The following is a 23,189-nucleotide window of genomic DNA, read 5'->3' on the forward strand; positions in this document are numbered from 1 at the left end:
ACCAGTAGGTCAATGCTGAAGGGCTGTGGTCAGAGAAACGCTGACTGGCTGAACACCCAGAGACCTCTCCAAGGCTAGGGTCACCTTGGTGAATCCAGGACCTTAATTCAGGCCTCATTTTTGACCTTTTAGGTCCAGGAACAGGACTTCATAGTATCCAGAGAGGTGCAGACATTCTAGGATGTGTCTATCCTAACCATTTATTAACCTCTGTCCATTTATGAATTGGCACTTGAAATCAGAACACCACATCCCCTGTACAGGTGCTGCTCCCTGATCCTTCCTGTCATCAAGAATCCCAGGAAGCCGAGTTAGGCATCAGAAGGCTGCACTGTGAGCATGGACTTAAAATACAGGGAAATGAGGAGCCATGGAGAGAAATTTCATTCTGGCAGCCATGAGCTAGCCAAACCAGCCCCGCCTACAACAAAGAATGCCCTTCTGGTGACTAAACCCAGATTCAGTATCTCTATGTGGACATACTTCTAGTTTTGCCTGACTTTTCACTTACTGTTTCACTTTTGGCCACTCATTATTCTACTGGTTTTTAAACTAATTTTTAATTGAAAAAAAATCATTACTTCTTTAGATATGTAACAATCACCAATTCACATACTATTCAGCCCTGGCAGACACTGGGCTCCCTAGGAGCTACTAACAAATGGCTAACAGTCATGGGCACTCACTCTGCAAGCCCTGGTCCCACCAGGGCCACGCATGGCTTCACTCACTCACCCCTCACAATAACATGATGAGGCAGGCACTAGGCTACTTTCTCCATTTCATAGATGAGGCAACAAAGCACAGAAAGGGTAAGTAACTTGCCCAAGGTGCACAGCTAATAAATGGCAGGACCAGGATTCGAACTCAAGCAATCTGGTTCTAGAGTCTTTCTTAACTACCACACAATACTGCTCTTGTTACACACAGATCCAACTAGTTTAACTCCCAGAGGACAAACTTCATTTCCAAGTTCTTGGGGAATTGCCAAACCATCCACTCCCTCCCTGCCATAAATCACCCACAAGTAAAAGATACTTTTTTCCCCCCACTTTATACTCAATGGGCATCTTTAGCTAATGCCATCCTTCAAAGATTTCTAAAAATTTGAAAAACAAATAAATTTAAAAACTTGCGATTAGAACTGGGATTTGTCAGATTTCAGGACAGTTCATAACTAGTTTGGGCCATAGTTGAACATTTCTCTTTCTCTCTCCAGGGCTTGCTCCTGTCTGGACTGTACCTACAGAGTACAGCTCAAGACCTGCTGCTGGACAGGAGGACTCCTGGGTCAGCCTCTTTGGCTCCTTTGGGGGCAGAAGACAAATCTTTCACTTTTCACTCAACACTTGTAGGCAATTGTCCCAAATAACCCAATGTCCGGAACCAATTCCTCCCTGCCATTTACAGTAACTGCAGCCACGGTGGCTGCTAAGGGAAGGATGTGGGGAAGGGGAAGGGCAGGGAAAGGCCTCGCTTTCATCACATCTCTTGGCCACCTCAGGCAATTCATTCAACAAATATCCCTCCCATGCCAACATGTGCTCAGTGGTGACACATAAGGGGCAAAAAACCCTGTGGTCCCTGACCAAGTTATGCTAGCATATTAGAGACCTCAGGATGTCACTAAGGAGATGAGCAAATGAATAAATGTGAGATTAAACCCACAAAAAAAGCTTCAAAGGGAAGGTCTATGAAAGCATAAAACAGGGGCCACAACCTATTCTGTAACTATTTCCCTGAGACAACCGTTCCTCATCCAGGTAAAGACCTGAAGGATGAGCAGGTGTTAACTAGGCGAAAAGAGGATGAGAGAGCATTCCAGGCAGAGGCAGCAGGATCAAAGTCCTTGTCAAAAGGAAGAAGGGCGAGTTTTGGACCTGTGAAGAGCAGCAAGGCTGAAGTAGAGGAAACGGGAGGCTATGGGGCGAGGCCAGACCACGGGGAACTCTACAGGCCACAGAAAGGACTTTGGCCTTTATCCAAGAATGCTGGAGAGTCGTTGAAGTGTATGAGGACAGAGAGATGACAGAGTGTGACGTGGTCAGATTTTTTTTCTTTTTAAAGATCACTCACTCTGGCGGCTCTGTGGAGAATGTATTGGGGGTCCAGAGTGACCATGGACAGTTAGAAGGCTACTGTGGTCATCACGTAAGGGATGATGGTAACCTGGAACATGGTGGCGATAGGAGAAATGGAAAGAAGTGGACGCATTCAAAGTATAATCTGGAGATAAAACTGACAGGCTTGGATATAAGGATGAGAAAGAAGAGGTATCATGAAGGACACCTGGGTTCTGGCTTGGGCAGTGGGCGGATGGTGGCGCCATTCAACGGGACAGGTTACGATGGAAAAGGAGCCAGTTTTGGGGGGAAGACTGAAGGCCCAGCTGCATCTGAGATGCCTGCAAGACCTCCAAATGGACACGTGAAGTTGACAGCAGGATAGCTAGTCTAGAACTCAGTGGAGAGGTCTGGACTGCACACCAATTCCATCAGTATGTGTATGTGGTCAACAGCATGTGGAGGACAGGACCATGTGGGTGGGTGAGACTGCCCAGGGAGGGAACAGTGAGCCCACCTGGAGGAACGGCAATGTTTCAGAGCTGGATAGAGGCGGGTAAGCAAACTGGAATGACCAGAGAAGTGGGAGAAAACGAGGGGGGCATGGAATGTCAGGGAAGCCAAGGGAAGGGAACGTTTCAAGAGTGACTGAGACACTAATAATAAACACTAACATATATTAAGTCTTAATTACGGCCAGGCACTCTGCTGAGGGCTTTGAATACATGTTCAGATTTAGTCTGCACAACAACCTTTTGAGGTGGGAACCATTTCACTCTTTTATAGATGAGGAAACTGTGGCAAAGAAAGGTTAAGGCCGTGACTCATGAGGAGCTGGGATGGAAACTCAAGCAGCCTGACTGCAAACTCTGATTCACCTACCTCCAGGGCAGCTCGGGAGGCCATACAAGATGAGGACTGAAGAGTGGCCGGTGGACGGACTGCTGAGTCTATCCTCTGGGACACCCCCAAGGGAATGTTCCAAGGGACAGACAGAATGGAAGCCAGACTACAGCCCACTATTAGGAACGCTCCAAGTTTTGACCTGTTTTTCAGCTGTCTGAGGGAACCAGCTGGGAGATATGACCAGTAGGTCCAAACTGTGACCCCGACAGCAGCTAACTGGGTGCTTTAATACAGTAGATGATGCTCAAAATGAAATGAGAACAGCTCAGGAGCACAGTGTTGCTACGTGCTGCTGCTGATCCTTTATATCACCCCATCCTAATGTTTTCAGAGTGCTCTCTGATCTGTTACCTCTGTGATCCTCACAACGACTTCATGAGGTGGGTTACTTTTACCACATCTTAGAGATAGGAAACTGAGGCTCACAGCTAAGGAACTTGCCCACAGTTACACAGCTGGCCTGGCTCAGCTAAGGCTCAAATCCAGGTCTTCTGACTCCAGGTCTATTGTTCTTTCGTGGGAGTCACAGTGGAAAGAAGACCCTTCTTTGAAGCCAGAGAGACCTAACTTTGAGTTGCAGCTCTATGTGACCCTGGGCAAGTCACTCTACCTTTCTGGGCCTTCCTGTATAAAATGGGGTTGTAGGGTTACCATGAGGGTTGAATCAGATAATCTAAGTGAAACTCCCAATACAATGCTTAGTAAATTATCAGTCCTCCATCCCTGGCCCCACCCCCACCCCCTCCATCTCTCCATCTCTGCCCTGGACAGCCGATGTGGGGCTTCTACGGGGTCTTAGTTTTCTTTTTCCAAAGAACAGAGCAGAATTAAGGCACACTGAAGGTCACAAGCTGCTGCTACATATTAGAAGTCCCACTCTGTTCATGCTGGAGTCCCTTGTGGGGGCAGAAGAAGGCCCAGGTGTTTGTCCTTCCCCTTCTCTGCGGGGCAGGCCCCAGGCCCCAGTCCAGCAGCCAGCCTTAATGACCTGCTGGCTGGCTGTTTCCTTAGAGATAAACTAGACAAACTAGAATCAAAGGCTTTTGGGTCAATAAATGGGACAGCAACACCAACAGTACAACAGCAGAGGGCAGGGTTGCTCCACTGACTCCCACACCAGGAGCCAGAGACCCAGGAGAAATTTAACAGCACTTTTATTGACACTAGAGAGTTCATGAAGCCTTTGAACCAATGTCCTTCAGTGCTATCTGACACCACCAGTGTGTGGAGGGTGATTTCTTTTCACCCTGAAGGTACAGAAGAGGAAACCGAGCCTCAGGGAGGGTAAATGACTGCCCTAGTCAGGAATGCAAAGACTCTGGTAAGCAAGGAGTCAGGATGCCTGGGTTCAAATCCCAGCTATGCCAGTTTCTAGCTCTGTGACTGTAGCAAGTAACCTCCATTTCCTTATATTTGTAAAATAGGTACGACCAGTACCACCATTATTAGGTTGTTGTAGGAATTAAATGAGATAATGTACGTGACATATGCTTAGGACAGTGTCTGGTGCAGAGTAAGCACTCAATAAATGGTACCTGTTACTGTAATTATCATTCTACTGCGCTTGTTTGGATGGGGGTGTGGGTGAGAAAATGAGCACAGCTTTCAGCACCGCAGAAAACACTGTCGTCAGCCAGCCCATTATACCACAGTCTCGGTCGCTACGTGTGTGATTTCTTCACCGGCCTTTCCTGGAGTCACAAATTTAGAGGAAATGGTCTGTAGCTTGATGAAGTGACAACAGGTTTCTATGTGCATCATCCCTTTTCCAGAGCATCGCCATTAGGAAACACTTCTCAAAAGAGAAAGCTGTTCGCGATCCTGAGAAAGGAGGCCCTGAAAGTTCCCAGGAGCCTTAAGAATGGTGGAGTTTCCCCTGTGATAATGCTGTCAGGAATCTGGTCAAACAACAGAGTTCCAGGTAGGGGCCATAAAGACTAATAGAGGCAGTTTTTCCCTCCTCCCACAATCTCTCCTCCTTGGCCAAACACCTCTGACTAGGGGGAAAGGACAATCAAGGACAATCGTCAGAAAACTCGTCAAGTTTCCCTGGTTTGCCAACATGCCAAGAGACCAGGTCACCATTCATAGCTTCTCATTTTAACCTCAACTACAAACAATGTGCAGTCCGGCTGCTCTCCTGGCCTCCCCCAGTGAGAGGGAGCCAGTTCCTGAGAGCTTCAAAGAGAATGGCCCCAGCTCTAGAACCAATGGCACTGCTCAAGAAGGAAGGCCAGAGGTACGGAGTCCAAACAGGCCTGCTGCGAAGGCTGAGGAGAGGAAGCGGGAGGGCTGGTCAGCCAAGCATCCAGAGATCAGAGAGATCCTGGCTGGGCGCCCAACTGCACCAGCACAATTATGGACTTCCAGGAGGTATGTTCGCTGGCCTCCAAAGTACAGCCCCAGGTCCTAGCCTTAAGTGGCTTCCTATTGTCTGGGCACCTGAGAATCTGGTGGAAGGCTATCGGAGGCAAGAGGCAAGATTACGGATGTGGCTGCAGACAGCGGATGGGCTAGTGTAAGGAGAAGGCGAGAGGAGGAGTTTGAGCCAAACCCCAGCAATTTCTCCATTCAATATCCAGCCCCACCCTGTGACTAGGAAAACAAAGGTATGGGGGAAGGGGAGAAGAAAAGTCATTTCCTTTATTGTAACTGGAGCCCAGCTGGGTAAGAGCAAGGCCGGAATGGAGTCAGGAAGAATGAATTACTTTGGGTAGCACGGAAGGAGGGTCCTGCTTCTAGCAGGCCTGCACCCAGACACTCTGAATTCATCAGAGAATCACAGATAAGCTGGGGTGGAAGAGACCTTAAAAGACTATTCAGGCTAATGCCTCAGGCTCCTCATAACCCAGGTCGCTTCTGGGGCCAGACAAGTACAATCCTCCCCAGCCCTGAAGATATTCCGCCAATTTGGGAAAAAGTCAAATTGGCTCCAAAGCAGCCAGCCTCCCCAGGGCAAATCATCAGGCTCCATCTGAGGGCTCCATGCCATCCAGTTTTCGTGGGAAAGCTCAGGAGTCAGGAGATGCATCCTTTCAGTAGAGCTGGATCAGGACTCCATCCTTGAGGCAAAGCTGCAAATAAGAGACTGAACCGAGATGCTCTGCTTCCCCCACAGGCATGATCTTTGATTTAACTGTGCCAGGGTGGTTCAAAGTTAACCTTAATTCCCAAGGCTCCACATCAAATGACCAATGAGTGTGTTAAGAGAAATACACGTATGCATGTAGGTGTATATAGACACACATTCACAATATAACATAAAGTGACAACTGCTGATTATTAAAGGTTTTCTGTGTGTCAGATGCTATGCTAGGGACTTTACATAGGTTATCACATTTAATCCTCCTGAACAACCTTGTGGGATGAGTACTATTCTTATCCCCATTTTACAGATGAGGTACCTGAAGTTCAGGGAAGTCACCTACGGTCAGTTAATAAACTGCAAAGCCAGGATTTGAAACCAGACAGTCTCTTCCATAGCCTGAACTCTTTCCCACCAGGATAACGTGCCTTACTTCTTTATGAGCATGTATTTGTGTGTCTGTCTCTTTTATACACACACACACACACACACACACACACAGACACACAGTGCACTCTAACAAGCTAGCATCTTCAGTTCTAGGGCCAGCTCTTTTCTTCCATGGCCTAACTTTTTGACTTTTTGGTTTCAGGCCTCACATCTGTGATATGAAGGAGTTGTATCATATAGTAGGTGGTTCTTCTAGTTATAGGAGAATCCAGAAATCCCAAAGATTAGCTTGTTCTACCCATTCCTGCTTATTTTGGATAGAAGATATTCATACAAATGGGAAAATGGCAGGAACAAATACGACCGTATGGGTTGGAGGCCAAGGAGAGCCTCAGTCTGGGAACTCTTTGGGTTCTGATGCTACTCGTTTGCCTCAGTTGTAAAATGAAAAGACTAGCCAGAGGCCCCTGCAGCTCTGATACTCTGCTCCTATCTTACTAAAAGGCAAAGTAAAAGTGGAATCAAATTCCCTGAGGGTAACCAAGGAGGAGTAACCAAAGCAATCAGATCCACAGAGAAGACTGGAGAGCTCTGAGTTAGAGCTGAAAGGGCAGAAAAATGCTCCAACTCTTCCAGAGGCCAGAGCTCTCCAGGCCAACCCCCCACGTAATTCCCTGGGTGGAGACAAGTGCTTAAAGGTCAATTAAATTTCTTGATATCAGCACAGGGGATGCTTTGCAACATGAGCTGTGTGTGGGAGCTGGAGTTTACAGCACATGGTGCCAATCTACGGTCTGTCTCATTCTCAGATCTGAGCACGGCCCTGCCACTTCAGACCACGGGGGGCCACAAATGCCCACCCAGCCTCCGACGAGGAATGACTGCAGGCCAGGCGCTGTGTTATGCTCTGGAGAATACAAAGACAAGCTCCCACTCTCAAGGATTCCAACCATTCAGTGGGTGCCTACCATGAGCTGGACCCTTGGCATACATGACTTCAATTTCAACAAGTCTGTGACAGAGATGATTAACACCTTTATTTTCCTGATGAGGAAACAGAGTCTCAGAGAAGAGGAACAAATCTGACGTTAAAGTCTGTGATATTTTCAAGAAACCGAGCTGCCTCCAAACAATAATCTAAGAGCTATAATAAAGTTAATAACAAAAAGCAGGAAACTAGGGAGGCATCCCGTGGTGAAGAAGAGCTGGCTCTGCCAGCTGCACTACAAACAACCCTTGAGGCAACTGCGTAATCAGCAGTGCAGGCATGGGAAAGTCGCTCTTTCTCGGCCTCGGTCTCCTCACCTATAAAGTGAGGGTGCTGGGATACCCCGGAAAGGTCTCCTCCCATCCCAAACCCCCCACCTCTAGCTGCACCCGGCCCATGTGTGGCTCTTCCACTTTCACCTGGTGTTTGCTCACGTGCTCTTCCTGGGCATATCCCTTTGCTCCCTGAGCTCCCCCGAAATGGAAACTCTCTAGTAGGAAGCTTGTTTTGTATTTTCCAGAAGATGAAATAGTGCCTGGTCCGCAGTGCACTGGCAAAGACAGGGGTGTGGACCCACTTACCGGAAGCAGGAGCTGTGCCAGGCTTCGCTGACAGTCCTGTACAACCTCTGGTTCAGAGCGACATGGTCTCCACAGCCCCGACACCTCCAGGCATCTTCACCTGCACACAAAACCAAGGGGTTCAGAGGCCAAAGAAGCAGGGGTGCAGGGATGGGATTCCTACCATGTAGAAGAAGACCAAGTTAACGGACTCTCATACTGAAAGGGCTGGGCGATGCTCTGCTGGATGCACAGTTCCCTCCTCCACAAGATCCCTGGTGAGCGCTCATCCAGCTGTTCATCTCCCCGCCACAGGGAATTCCTGGCCTCAAAAGTAGCCTCATTTTTTAAAATGAGACTTTTTAAAAAACGGTTCTGGTTGTTCCTTTTTCTACTGAAACAAAACCTGCCTTTTCCTTTCCTTCAGCCCTTGCTTATAGCTCTGAGTAGATGAAATGAACAAAGTCTCTTTCTTTTCGGGTCAGCCTTTCCTACAATGGTCCCCAGCCAGCACCCAGAAATTTCTCCTCTCTAGGTTACACGTGTTGCTGCCTTTCCCTACTCTTCAAAAGCCCTGGTTGTGCAGATTTTCCATCACCCCAATAGTTCCATCATTCATTCAACCAACATCATGGGTCCTCTTGTTGGACCCATGGGTCCAAGCTCTACATTGGAGGCTGTTGGATAAATTACCCCTGCTCCTCGAAGAGGAAATCCACTGGAAAAGAAACTCTTCCATATTGTACTTTTTCACTGAGATGTTATTTCAGGGGTATAAGCAAAGTGCTATCTTAGTTCAGAGAAAGAAATTACAAGGGTAGAAGGGAAAGAACAAACATTTAATCCCTCCTATATGCCAAGAACTGTGCTAGATGCTTTCACAGACCCAATCTCATTTAATTCTCAAAACAATCCCATGAGACAGGTATTATTATATTCATTTAACGGATGAGGGAACTGAAGCTTGGGGCCGGGGGTGAAAGGCCAAGCGGCAGAGTTAGCATCCCAACTCAGGTCTGCCCCATTCTAAAGCCTGTGCTCTTTCTAGTTACTGCTCATTCCACTCAGGGGAGCCAGGTAAGTCTTTGCAGGGGAAGCTGAGCCTTGAAAGATGGGGAAGATTTACTACAGGCTGAAAAAGGATGGGGAAGAGCTGTGTAGGCTGAGAGATTAGCATGGGCAGTAGCACAGAGTCAGTCCACGTTCCTCCAAAAGGGACAGAGCACAATATTCCTGGTGTGGCTCAGATGCTAACTTGTTGAAATAAAAGGGCAGCAGGGATCAAGTTGTGGTACCTGACTCAGCCCTAGAAAGCGGGACAAGGTTGTTACAAGACTCCCTTGTGCGCCCCGTGTGTGCGGCTTTGTTCTCTCTGGGAAACTCCAGACTGCCACAGGCACAGTGACAGTCACCGGACCCTGTTTTACAGGCACAGGGGCCATGAATAGACAATGCATGGCTTCGGGCACTTCAGGATTGCTTGGCGGCATTCTGGGGCAGCCAGGGCACAGACAGCTGTCCTCATAGCCCAGAGGAGAGTTAAATGAGCTGGCAGAAGGCTTTAAAGTCTCGACCCACCCGCTCCTCTCCCATACATGTATCATCTCCTGGATCTAAACTTCCTAGACTCTCAAGAGGGAGGGGCCTTTGTGGTTTTTGGGTGGTAGTGGTCGGACAGTGCACCATCAACCTCACAAACTCCAAGGCAGAAAAGTCTGAGACACTCATTCAAACTGGGTTATGGGTGAGACAGTGAATTAGTGAGGTTTTTTTTTTATATTATTATTATTATTTCTACATCTTTATTGGAGTATAATTGCTTTACAATGTTGTGTTAGTTTCTGCTGTATAACAAAGTGAATCAGCTATACATATACCTATATCCCCATATCCCCTTCCTCTTGCGCCTCTCACCCTCCTTATCCCACCCCTCTAGGTGGTCACAAAGCACCGAACTGATCTCCCTGTGCTATGCAGCTACTTCCCACTAGCTATCTATTTTACATTTGGTAGTGTATATATGTGAATGTTACTCTCTCACTTCATCCCAGCTTACCCTCCCCCACCCAGTGTCCTCAAGTCCATTCTCTATGTCTGCATCTTTATTCCTGTCCTGCCCCTAGGTTCATCAGAACCATTTTTTTTAGATTCCATATATGTGTGTTAGCATGCAGTATTTGTTTTTCTCTTTCTGACTTACTTCACTATGTATGACAAACTCTAGGTCCATCCACCTCACTACAAATAACTCAATTTCGTTTCTTTTTATGGCTGAGTAATATTCCATTGTATGTATGTGCCACATCTTCTTTATCCATTCACCTGTCAATGGACACTTAGGTTGCTTTCATGTCCTGGCTATTGTAAATAGCACTGCAGTGAACACTGTGGTACATGTCTCTTTTTGATTTATGGTTTTCTCAGGGTATATGCCCAATAGTGGGATTGCTGGGTCATATGGTAGTTCTGTTTTTAGTTTTTTAAAGGAACCTCCATACTGTTTTCCATAGTGGCTGTATCAATTTACATTCCCACCAACAGTGCAAGAGGGTTCCCTTTAGTGAGAGGGTTTTTAATGAACACAGATATCCAAATGAATCTTCCAAATTCTGGAAGTACCAGAGTTTGGGAACTCTTACATGAAAGGGCTTTCAGGCTGTCACCAGCAAATCTCATTATTTTAAGCCACACCTTGTTTCTTGCTTTTACTTTTTAACCGGCAAGGAATAGTCTCTGACCTGACCACCCACTTACTCAACAATTCAACATCCTGGCTCTGAGTGACCTCTGGTTGTTTCCAAAATTCAAAAAGAATCAGGACTTTCCACTATGAAGATATTCGAGATAACTTGTTATGGCCACACCCTCCAGAGCCTGCCCTGCCCTTCAGTCTTTTTTTTTTAATATAAATTTATTTATTTTATTTATTTATTTTTGGCTGTGTTGGGTCTTTGTTGATGCACACGGGCTTTCGCTAGTTGCGGTGAGCGGGAGCTACTGTTCATTGTGGTGCGCGGGCTTCTCATTGGAGTGGCTTCTCTTGTTGCGGAGCACAGGCTCTGGGCGCCCGTGTGCCAGTAGTTGTGGCACGCGGGCTTAGTTGCTCCGCGGCATGTGGAATCTTCCTGGACCAGGGCTCGAACCCGTGTCCCCTGCATTGGCAGGCGGATTCTTTTTTTTTTTAATTTTTTTTAAAATTTTTTATATTTTTAATGCTATTCTTGTCTGCTTACATTCTTTTTATGTATGTATGTATGTATGTATGGCTGTGTTGGGTCTTCGTTTCTGTGCGAGGGTTTTCTCTAGTTGTGGCAAGCGGGGGCCACTCTTCATCGCGGTGTGCGGGCCTCTCACTATCGCGGCCTCTCGTTGCCGAGCACAGGCTCCAGACGCGCAGGCTCAGTAATTGTGGCTCACGGGCCGAGTTGCTCCGCGGCATGTGGGATCTTCCCAGACCAGGGCTCGAACCCGCATCCCCTGCATTGGCAGGCAGATTCTCAACCACTGCGCCACCAGGGAAGCCCGGCAGGCGGATTCTTAACCACTGCGCCACCAGGGAAATCCCCCTCCACTCTTGAGAAACTCAAAGCCATTCAAACACTTAATGTAACACGTGCTCTGTGCTAGGCACTAGGGGCACAAAAATCAAGACTCTCTACTCCCTCCTCTCATAGCCACCTGGTTCCACCTTTGAAATGTCCCTCCAATCCTTCTCTGTCCTTCAGCACAGCCCAAGTTCAGGTGTTTGGCTTCTTTTCCTGGTGTGCTGCACAGTCTTAGCTGGCTCACCCAGACTCCCCAATGTCTACAGAACTCAACTGTTGACTCCACCCCATCCCACCTCTCAGAAGACAGTCTCCACCACCACTCCCTTCTCCACTGGCTCCTTCCAACTGTCATTTAAATAAATTCAAGTCTTTCCCATTAAAAAAAAACAAACCTGGACCCCACTTTCTCCTCTAGCTACCACCCTTGCTTCCCCACGTCACAGCCACACATATTAAAAAGTTGTCTAATAGGGAATTCCCTGGCGGTCCAGTGGTTAGGACTCCGCACTTTCCCTGCAAGGGCGCGGGTTCAATCCCTGATCGGGGAACTAAGATCCCACAAGACATGTGGCGCAGCAAAAAAAAAAAAAAAAAAAAAAAGTTGTCTAATAAAAAACAAACTTATGGTTACCAAAGGGGAAAAGGCAGGGGGGGATAAATTAGGAGTTTGGGATTAACAGATACACACTACTATATATAAAACAGATAAACAACAGGAGCTACTGTACAGCATGGGGAACTATATTCAATATCCTGTAATAAAACATAATGGAAAAGAATATGAAGAAGAATATATATATGTATATATATATATAACTGAATCACTTTGTTGTATACCAGAAACTGATACAATCAACTATACTTCAATTAAAAAAAAAAAAGTTGTCTACACATCACTGCCTTCGTTTCCTCACTTCCTATTTACTGCCCAATCCACTGCAGTTTGACTTCCACCCCCACCATTTCTCTGAAACTGTCTCACCAAGGTCAACAGTGACCGCTTATTGCTAAATTCAATGGACACGCTTCAGTCATTCTTTTAGCAAGTATTTATTGCATGCCAACTATGTGTCTAACACCATGCTCGGGAAAGAGCAGCAAACAAGAGAGAGATTAAACATAGAGCAGATATTAAACAATAACATAATTATTTTCATTATAATTGGGGCAAGTGGTAGGAAGAAGATATCAAGTTCATAACTAAGCAAATGGGGTTGGGTAGGGCAAACTAGAACATATTCCTTAAGGAAGTAATTTCCAAGCTGAGCTCTAAAGGATGAATAGAAATTAACCAGGCAAAAGGAGGAGGAAAGGGTAACACTGGAGACTGGGATGGCGGGGAGATCTGTGTAAAGGTCCTGAGGCAGGAACACAAGCTCCTCACTCATCACTAAAGCTGGCTCTTGTTAGCTCCTAAGGACTAGGGGAACTAAGACCAGTCCCTGGCCTACTACAGTCCCTCAAGAAATATTTATTGAAAGAAGGGATGGCCCTCCACAAGGTGGCCCCAAAGAACCTTTATCTTTCAACCTCCTGTACAAACGAATGCTCTAGTCACATCTTGATTTATTTTTTATTCCTGCCACACAAATTCATGGTCTTGTATCCTAACATTCACACCTATAGCTACTCTGTGTGTTTAGGATACTTTATTTACCCACCTTTTCCTCCCTTAATCAGACTTCCATCCTTCCTTGATGGTCCCCCAAAGGCAGGAAGTGTTCGTTTCACTTGGTGTATTACCTGTTTTATATCATTTGTTCTATAACTACAGTTCATTATGTTTCTGTCTCCTTTAGTCCCTTCCTCTCTGCACCACCGCCCCCAGCTATAAGGGGCAAAGACTGCATCTTGATCATCTTCAAATCTCCAGGGCCTAGCATGAAGTCTGGTGCAGAACTGACACTCCTTTGTGTGGCAAATCCAACTGAAAAACTGGACCCAACTGCCAGCTATAAAGGTAATTTCCAAAGATAAGCTCCAACGGTCAGCAGCAATGATTCACCTGGAATGTGTCCTGGCTCCCCCATGACTACCTCCAGGTAAAGTCACATGTAGACGCACATGCCTCAGTCTGTCACACTGTACCCAAGGGAGGCTATTCACCCAGAGCCTTCAGCCTCCCAAACCCAGACTTTCTTCAAAAATACTCTTGGCCTCTTCAGCTCCCTTACACAGCCCTAAAAGTCAATGATCCTAACTCTCTTACAACCTTCATTCTAGGAAATGTAAGAGAAATGTAATAATACAAAGTCTTGGAGATTTCTGTGAGGCCTAGTGGAAGACCAATCTAGGGTCCAGTCCGGCTGGGAAAGTCTTCCTCTAGGAAAATACCTCATTGTACCAGGCTGTTCACCTCTCCCTCGACTGTGTTTACCTCTCCTATTTGCAGACTTATCAACAGTGGCTACTGATTGTCAGAGTCCAGAAAGGGAGCTTGACTAAGTAAATGTCCCCAGCAGCTTCAAACAATACAGACCCCTTGTCAGGTGTTTAATAAACAGAAAACCATGCCTTCATGGTTATTATTGGGATTTGTTGCTTTTAAGAAGTGCTAAGTGTGAGATGCAAACAAGGTGAGAATTGTAACAAATGGCTCATTACAAAGTTTCTCACCTTCAGGATCTTTTGAATGCTGGTATAAAATACATTCAGCTTCTATACCCTTCTCTCTCCCAACTTAATAATTGGTGACATGAGCCTCAAACAATCTGTGACTCTACTGCGGTAGGCACTAGGGTAGCAGGATGGTAAGGCTGGAAGGGCCCTTAAAAATCATCTACTCAAACCTAAGCCTTTCATTTTTCTGAAAGAAAAATGGGCTTGGAGAAGAATTGAGTTGTCTAACCATCAGAAAGCTGGTCCAGGAGGGGCTCAAAACCAAGTTCTGAGACTACCAGACCTGTTGCATTTTTATGACCCTAGGCAGCCTCAGACAAGTTGAGACTTGGAAGGGCTCAGCCTGGTACCCCAGCTCAGGGCCAGTGAGTTTCCCACAAGACACTAACATTCACCTTAATCTTGGTCTAAGAACTGGGTTTCTGCAAACTAGTCCTTTTCAACTTCAAAGTGGTGAGAAATCCCCAAGCACTGAGAGCTCACGAGACCATAAAGCTTGGCCTGAACCAACATGCACAGATCCTATCCTTTCACTTGAGAAAAAAAATCGTTGGTGCTTCTCATGTTCCACTAGACTATGAGAACCTGGAACAAAACCCAGCCAATTCAGTGCAGCACAAAACAAGTACGGTAACTATTGTGCCCCCTGGGAGCTGGCAGGTCAGGTATATAAATCCAACTTGTTCCAGGATAAAGCAGGAAGCAGAGGGGCAGGGCAGCAACTGGTATGGAACAACCAAGAGAGAAGAGATCACATTTGAATGAAGTGACTACCAACAAGATTAACAGTAATGATTAACATTCCTCTAGAAATTCTCCCCTGTATCCCAAAGAGTTTTCCTCCTCACTAGCTTATCAAATATTACCAAAGGGAGTGTCTAAGGAAGAAAGATTAGACGATTTTTAAAGGTGCTCCTGGACTTCTCTGGACCTTAGAGTCTTCCTTCATAAAAGGAGGGATCAAATTACTCCTAACTCTGAGAGTCTGTGACACTAAAACAGGGGCCACTCATTTTTCAGGTCAAGGCACAGACATAGGCATCTCAGAGGTTTTATTCTTGCTGTTGTTCTCTTCTGCCTCTCCTTAGTTTATTAGGAAAAATTTGTAAGGGTCAAGCAGAAGAACCGGAGTTAGATCTGGGTTTGAAACCTGGCTCTGTGTCCTTGTGCAAATTGTTTAACCTCTCTGAGCCTGTCTCTTAATCTTTTTTTAAGAAAGTAAACAAATAACTTTCTCCCCCAGTTCCTATCAGTAATTTTTAATAATTGAAATATAGTTGACATACATTATGTTAGTTTCAGGTGTACTGCATAGCGATTTGATGTTTGCATACATTATAAAATGATCACCACAAAAAATCTAGTAACCACCTGTCCCCATACAAAGTTATTACAATGTTATTGACCTTATTCCTTACGCTGTATCTTATATCCCTATGGCTTATTTATAACTGGAGGTTTGTACCTCTTAATCCCCTTTACCTATTTCACCCCCTTGTCTCTTAATCTTTAAAAAGAGGATATCACCCACCTTACAGCATTACCAAGAGGATTAAGAGAAAGAACATAATATTACCTGAAAATACCTCTCACAGTGCCTGGCACTTAGTTGGCAACTGAATTGTGAGTAGCTTTTCTTCTTTCTTTCATGTATATCTAGGGGACTGGCTGGGGAAAACGCTGAGCTATTAAATACATTAGCCTCTAAAATCTGATGGGAATGTTTTCAAAACAAATTCAGCAAATGTCTTCTATGTGTCCATGTGCAAGACAGAGACTAGGCCATGAACTTATGGGGCCCTTGTCGAGTGCTCATGGGTATGAGGGGCAAGGATATATAAAAAAATAACACACGTCAGAGAGGGACAAACCAGGTACTGGGGGCAGGGCAAGCTTGGTAGAGTAATAAGACACTTGGTAGAGAAACAAACAAGACAGATGGTTCTTGTCGCTTTCGGCTTTCCGGCCCTCAGGTTCTCACTTCCAACCATAAGTTTACTTAGCTGTGAATGAGTAGGCATTTTCTTATCTAGGGGAAGGCCTACAAAGAATCTCTTTATCAGAGAACTGGTTAACCAATTCATACATTCTCAGATGGCAGTTCTCAACCCATTGTCAATGGCAGGGAAAAACTACTTTGAGTCCTTATTATATGCCAGGCAGTGTCCTAAGCACTAGGCAAGCATGAACTAACTGAATATAAAGATTCCATGAAATAAGGACTAGTATCAAAGGACTATTATTGTTCCCATTTTAATGAAAAGGAAACTGAACTGCTCAACTAACAAGTGTTAGAGCTGGGATTAGACCACAGGTCTGCTTACTCCGAAGTCTGTCTTTAACTACATTTTAGACTTTCTTTACTGGAAAAATAAATTACAAGTAGAGAGATCTGACAAAATAGAATCCCAGGATGGACGCTCAAGGTGTACTTTAATAGAACCAAGCAATGGTTTCGTGTTTTAGCTACTGTTGGATGTGAATTAATAGTTAAGAGTCTAAAAAAAAAAAAAAAAAGTTAAGAGTCTAATTCTTGCTACTGTATAAAGAAAGGTCAAGAGTGGGAAAGAATATAGACTTGTAAGAGACTGCTACAGCTCCACGCCCTCTCACTGAAATGCCGAAGTGATACCTGGGGGTGGGCTCCATCCTTCCCTAGTATGCCTGAGCCTGAGCCCCCAACCCCAGGTTGCACTGATCAGAGGCCAGCCCTGGGCTGGAAATCAGCACAGCCTCCAGAAGAGGAAGACAACCCACCAGGAATGTGGAAAGCCTAATACTGCCTCTTGAACATGATGGGTTTCTATTCAGCTTTAAAACCTTGTGGTCTTCTTGGACCCTACCTTGCTCCCTCCATCCCATATCCAGAGCCATTCAAGTCACCCAACCCTGCCCATGACATGAGGCATTTTCCTCTGGTCAGTGCCTCCTTCTCCATTCCTATCACTAACAACCTCAGCTCAGGGTCCACTGTATGTACCCACCTCCAGACTGGTGCTTTTCCTCACCCTTGTCCAATCCATCCTGCCCACCAAAGCCAGATTGATAGTATAAACACAAAACGCCCACATCACGACTCTCCCTGACTCTAAACCTATGGTCTCTGCTGCAGATCAGAAAAGTCTACAAGCCTGGCATTAAACCCTCTGCAGTCTGGCTTCACCCACCCTCCCAGCCTTATCTTCCACTTCCCACACCTCCCAATCTTTGCCTCCACCACACATATTAATTCACCACCCCTTGTGAAGATCTTGAAACTCACCTGCCTTTGCAATCCTACTCCCCCAGTTTTCTTCCTTACCCCTTAAACCCCCCTGCCCTTTTTTTTTTAACCTACCTGAGACCTCTCAAATCTTACCTCCCTCAAGCATTCCCTGACCAAATCTGGTAGCCACCCTGGACACCCTGCTGTTCTTCAAACATGCCAAGCACATTCCTGGCTCAGGGTCTTTGCTCATTCTCTTTTATTCCTTGTCCAGAATGTTCTACCCCCAGATATGCAAATGGCTCACTCCCTTGCTTCATTTCTCTGCTCAGATGTCATCAACCAGAGAGGTTCCCCTGACCTCCCACTGCACCTATGCCCTTATCATACTTCATCTCTCTTCAGAGTATTTATCCCTGACATATGATATTCATGTATTTATTTATTGTCTGTCTCTTGCCACCAGAACATACACTCCACAAGGGAAGGGATTTGATCTATTTTGCTCCCTGTTGTATCCCCCAGGGCCTAGAAGTGCTTGGCACACAGTAGGAACTCAATTATATATTTGTGGGATAAATGTATGAATAAAGTTCTCCCTCACCTTTGAAATTCCCTAATGTTATCACCTATAGGCCTTATAATAGCTTGCCTTGATTTGTTCATTTTTTCCTCAATTACTCTAAATAGTGAATTTCTCAAAAGCATAAACCACATATTATTCATTTCCACAAATACTGTGTGCCAGACCCTGTATGCCTCAAGGACCCTGGAATATTGGAAAGAGCACTGGACAAGTCCTAGGTTAGTCCTGGCTCTACCACTAGTTGAGTAACCCTAGACAAATCCATTTTCCTCCCTAGTCCTCAGTTTCTTAACATGTAAAATGAGGAGAGTTACATTATCTCTAGCATCTGTTAAAATTTATAACAGGTAACACTTGGCCCAGCCCAGTGCCTTAGACATCATCGGTACTCAGCAAATATTTGATTTCTTTGCTGTTGATTCTCCTGTTACACAGGAATCTGAGTTGTCTTGGAACACAGCTCTGACAGAACAAGTAAAAGTTTAAGTCCCGCTTCCTTCTCTGACTCCATGGGCAACCTAATTCTGGTGTTTGTGATACAGAGAGGATGATGCAACAAATTTGAAGCTAGAAAATATGAACTCTGACCACTGCTATTTTTTTGGCTATGGAACCTTGAACAAGTAATTTCTGAACCTTAGTCTCCTCATCCATAAAAAAGCCGTATTGGCCTTCTCTCAGTCTTCAAAGGCACCACATGCCTTTCTGCCTCAGGGTTTTTTTATGTTCCCTCTGCCTGAAAAGTTCTTCACCCTTTCTTAGCTGGACTAGCTTCTACTTATCCTCAGGGCTCAGCATAAACTTGCTTTATAAAGGAATGTGTTCCCTATCCACTTCCCTTGCCCCTGGTGCAATCTTACATATCTCAACTGCTTATCTCAGTTATTATGGCATTTATCTCAATTGTCACCTCAATTATTTACTGTACATTGCTAGGGCTGTAAGCACCACAAAGGCCAAGAATTGTGTCGTTTTGCTCATCATTATACTCCTCAGCGCTTGGCTTAGTGTGTGGCCCAGAAGTATCCAACAAATATTCTTATGGAAGAATGTACAAACTAATGCATCTAGAGGCACTAATGCCTCTAGACAGCTTTTTGGTTCACTCAGAGAAAGATCTAATAAACACTATTGCACTCTAAGATCTTTCGCAAGTTTCTGAGAATCAAGGTTCAAGACAGGGAACCTATGTTACTCAAAGGTTAGAAAAAATCATTAGAAATCATTTCAGACAAAGAATTCTGGAAACTAAAAAAAAAAAAAAGTAAAATAGGAAGGGACGGAGAACGTCTACCTCTAGCCCTTTTTCTCCAAAAGCCTATTATCAAGAATGAGGAGACAATCCCATGCTCCCATGGTGAGGAAGTGACCCACTGGTGGCCTGGTCCTTTTATTCAGGATGGAGGAAGTGACTGTCCACAGGCTGAAAGCCAGGAAGCGGGGGCAGATATCCAGGACAGCCTCCCTCCTCCATTATTCCCTCCTGCCAGCTCTAGAAAGCTTCTGGACGCTGACCCTGGTCGACCTAGAGGCTGGGCCACCCACACAGGTGGGTGTTTCCCACAACTTTCTGGGAAACAGAAAGTTCCTGGTACTGGGGGACAGGCAAGGAGGGCAGGAAGCTGCAGGGTGGTGTGAGATGACTGGGAGGGGACCGCAGGCCCAGCCAACCTAACCCTGAAGCTACCCTTCACCCTTAGACACTCTTCCTTCCAGGAGGTGTTTGGCCACATTCCTTTCTGGTCTCAGAGGGGCCATGGGAGGGCCCAGAGCCCCAGGAGGCCTACCTGCCTCAGGAAGAAGCTTCAATATCTCCCTACCCCCAGTCGTGTCCTAAACCCCAAGGGAGCCCACAATGCCCTACTTCCTGCAAAGAACCCCAAGACCCAGGAGACCGCAGGCACCAAGATACCCTCCAGAAGCCTTGGATCCCGTGGGAAAGTCATACTCTCCTTAATTTTCCACAGAAAATCCAGAACACGGGGTAACTCTCCATACCCTCAGAACCTACCCAAACTCTGAGGATGCCGTACTCCCCACATTCCCCCAAACCGTGACTCCAAAGGAAACCGGTCCCCTCAGCTTCCTTAGAAAGAGTTTTAATTTGAGGACCTGCAGTCTCCAGGTCCACAAAAAAAGGTGCCCCCCAGCATCCCTTCCTCCCAAGGACCTCAACTCGCGGGAAGCCGCCCACCCTGCCTGCCCCCCTCCCCGCGAGCCCTCTATCCCCGCTCCCCACAACCTCCGAGTCTTCGGGGAGCGCTGTGCTCACTCCCCAAGTTCTCCCTCTAAGAAGCCGGTACCCACGGGGGTCCACTCAGCCCGAAACCCCCGAGAGGCCGCCAGCTCCCCTCAGGCGCCCCGGGACCGGGACAGGACGGCGCAGCCCTTCCTTACCCGCCTGCTCGGCCATGGTCCCAGAGGCGCGGAAATAGGGAAAAGGAGGCCGCTACAGCGGCGTCTCCGCTCAGCTCCTGCCGCCGCCTCAGGCGCGCGAGGACCTCTGCCCGGGGCGCGAGCGAGATGCGCCGCCTACGGCGCCCGGGGAGGACCAAACCGCACCTGGCACGGGGGCCCGCCCGCCGACGCCCCGCCCAGCCGACGCCGGGCCCCGTCCCTGGGCCTAGCCCCGCCCCTGGGCCTAGCCCCGCCCCGGGACCTGGCCCCGCCCCCTGGTTCTGGCTCTGCGGCGGCCCTGGTGCCTAGCCTCTGCGCCCTCTGTGGGTGCCCGAACTGGTGAGGGTGATTCTGCGCAGGCTGGAGATCTCAACACAGAGGACCCTCTGCCCATTTTTTTTTTTTTTAATATTTATTTATTTATTTATTTTGGGCTGTGTTGGGTCTTCGTTGCTACCCGCAGGCTTTCTCTAGTTGTGGCGAGCCGGGGCTACTCTTCGTCGCAGTGCGCGGGCTTCTCGTTGCGGTGGCTTCTCTTGTTGTGGAGCACGGACTCTAGGCGCACGGGCTTCAGTAATTGCAGCACGCAGGCTCAGTAGTTGTGTCTCACGGGCTCTAGAGCGCAGGCTCCGTAGTTGTGGCACACGGGCTTTGTTGCTCCACGGCATGTGGGATCTTCCCGGACCTGGGCTCGAACCCGTGTCCCCTGCATTGGCAGGCGGATTCTTAACCACTGCGCCACCAGGGAAGTCCCCCTCTGCCCATTTTACCGATGCAGACAGCTGAGGACCAGAGGGGACAAGTTCGAACCTCAAAATGGCTCAGCTCATTAGGAGCTGAGCTGGGATGGGAACGCAGGCTCTTAATCCCCAGTCGAAAGCTCTTTCCAGTAGAGTGTCTGGAATCAAGAATATGAATATGGAGAAACCAGGTTTACCCACAAATAGCTTTGAGGGGGGTTGAGGGTGGGCTTTTCTTAGAAGCTTCCAGCTCAGAGAAGCCACTTGTCTGTGCCACTATAAGCAAGCTGACACTCAGTGGCAGATCCTTAGCAGGCCAGGTAGGTATGTAGATGAACCCCGAACACCAGATCTTCCAATTTTTCAAGATAAGCCAAAAATCCAGGTATTTAGGTGAAATTTCCCTCTTTTAAAAATGTTGGTAACATTCAAATTCTAAAAATGCCATGTAGGTCAAAGGAAATGTACCAGTGGTCCAGATTTGCCCTTCGGACTCTTCTTTGTAGAGAAGAGCCCTGGACCAGGATTTAGGACAGCAGACTGGTTTCTCGCAGCCGCTAGGTGGCTGAGGGGCCTTGAGAGAACCACTTCCCCTCACTTGGTTTGGGAGGGGATTGGGGTCCTTTGTGTGACTAAGGTTCGGCCACATCAGCTGGTCCCTGAGGTCCCTCCCATCTGATTCTCTTGTGCTGGGTCTTTGGCAACTGTTATTTCCTTAGATCAGATTTAGGTCATGAGAAAAGTGTACAAATAACCAGGAAGGGACAGGGATGGGGCCCAAGGAAATGGATCACGACACTCCCACCAAGGACGAAGTTCAACCCAGCACTGAAATACACAAAGGTGAGCACAATCCTCTTCCTTCCTGCTCTGACCGTGTATTCCAAACCAGATGCAGGTCAGATTCTTCTCCTCTGGGTGTGGCAGGTGGCCCCTGAGGTCCTGAGTGTGAAGAAAGTGCTGAGGGGCAGTGTGGGCGATATGCCTGACTTCTGTTCATTCCTGGGAACCTCTTCAGCAGTCGGCTTTAGTTTCTGAGGAAATCTCTGCTCTGATTATAGTAAAGACAAAACTGTGTATTGAATTAAAGTGATGGTGATCCAGGGGACTCTCCTGACAAGCCACCTCATGGCTAGCGAAAAGGGGTGAGGCTTTTATTTGCCCTGCACATGGAAAGAGGTTACACTGTATTTTCCCAGACACCAAGGCACTGGCAGCCTTGGAACCAAGGCCCCCTGGGAGTCTTCCCTCTCCCTCTGCCCCACAGCAAGGCACCCAGGTCTGTCTCTTCTCCCTCCTCACTCTCTCTCATTACACTTCTTTCCCACCTCCAGCCTCATGGTCTTCACCAGCAGGGAGCGGGAGGATAAACAACTCCCCCCCAAGTTGCTCCCAGGGAAGTTCAGGTAACTTTGAGAAATGCAAGTTGAAATGTAAAGGAAGAGAACAGCAGTCTATAGAAATGATAAAACCCAGAGATACCTTTTCAACATGGACACAAAGAACATTCCAAAATCACTTGTGAGCTCAAGGGGAGTTCTGGAGGGCAGAAAAGGTCTGCGCAGGGAGAAAGCCTTCTGGGTTTCTAGTACCAGGTCACCTGTCCGCAGTTTGATTACCTGACCATGGCTTGGTCAGTCCTTGAGGCCAGATCCTGCTGACTGACTCACAATCAACTCTCTGGACCTACAGAAATGAGGACCTGGGCCCTGACAAACACCTTAAGGTCTGGCTCTGCCATCCTGAGGGGACTGGTCTACTGGTCCACAGCCAGACACTCCCACTGTTCACTTCCATGTGCCTCAGACCAAGCCAGTCTTGGACCTCTAATTTCTCCTCTCCCTGAGTCGTCCTACCTAAAATGGACTGATTAATCTTCCAAAATTATGTTTGTCACCTCTGTGCTCAAAAACCTCCAATAGCTCCCTATTGCCTACAAAATAACAGCCAAACCTGGCCCTCAAGAACTAACCACATCTCACCCTACAGCCTTCTCTCCCTACTCCCTTTGCTCCAGGACTCTGCTTTTCCTGAATACCTTCTGCCCTTGTAACATTCTGCCATTCCTACAACCACCAGCTGTCCCCCACAACCCCACTGCT

The 23,189-nt window shown here is 47.0% G+C and overlaps 1 protein-coding gene across 5 annotated transcripts in view; it reads right to left on the bottom strand.

The window, feature by feature from the left end:
- LOC118906797 (E3 ubiquitin-protein ligase RNF185) overlaps nucleotides 1-23,189 on the bottom strand; it is an 88,882-nt gene that overhangs the window by 34,332 nt on the left and 31,361 nt on the right. For 4 of the 5 annotated variants that reach the window (XM_036874467.1, XM_036874468.1, XM_036874469.1 and 1 more), the window contains one exon: nucleotides 8,014-8,113. In XM_036874467.1, coding sequence (XP_036730362.1) covers nucleotides 8,014-8,113 — 100 coding nt within the window. Of the gene's footprint in view, nucleotides 1-8,013; nucleotides 8,114-20,347; nucleotides 20,494-23,189 lie in introns of those variants that run through there. The other variant, XM_036874470.1, reaches the window with a different exon arrangement.

Source organism: Balaenoptera musculus, chromosome 14 (assembly GCF_009873245.2).
Source record: "Balaenoptera musculus isolate JJ_BM4_2016_0621 chromosome 14, mBalMus1.pri.v3, whole genome shotgun sequence".
Taxonomy (NCBI): Eukaryota; Metazoa; Chordata; class Mammalia; order Artiodactyla; family Balaenopteridae; genus Balaenoptera; species Balaenoptera musculus.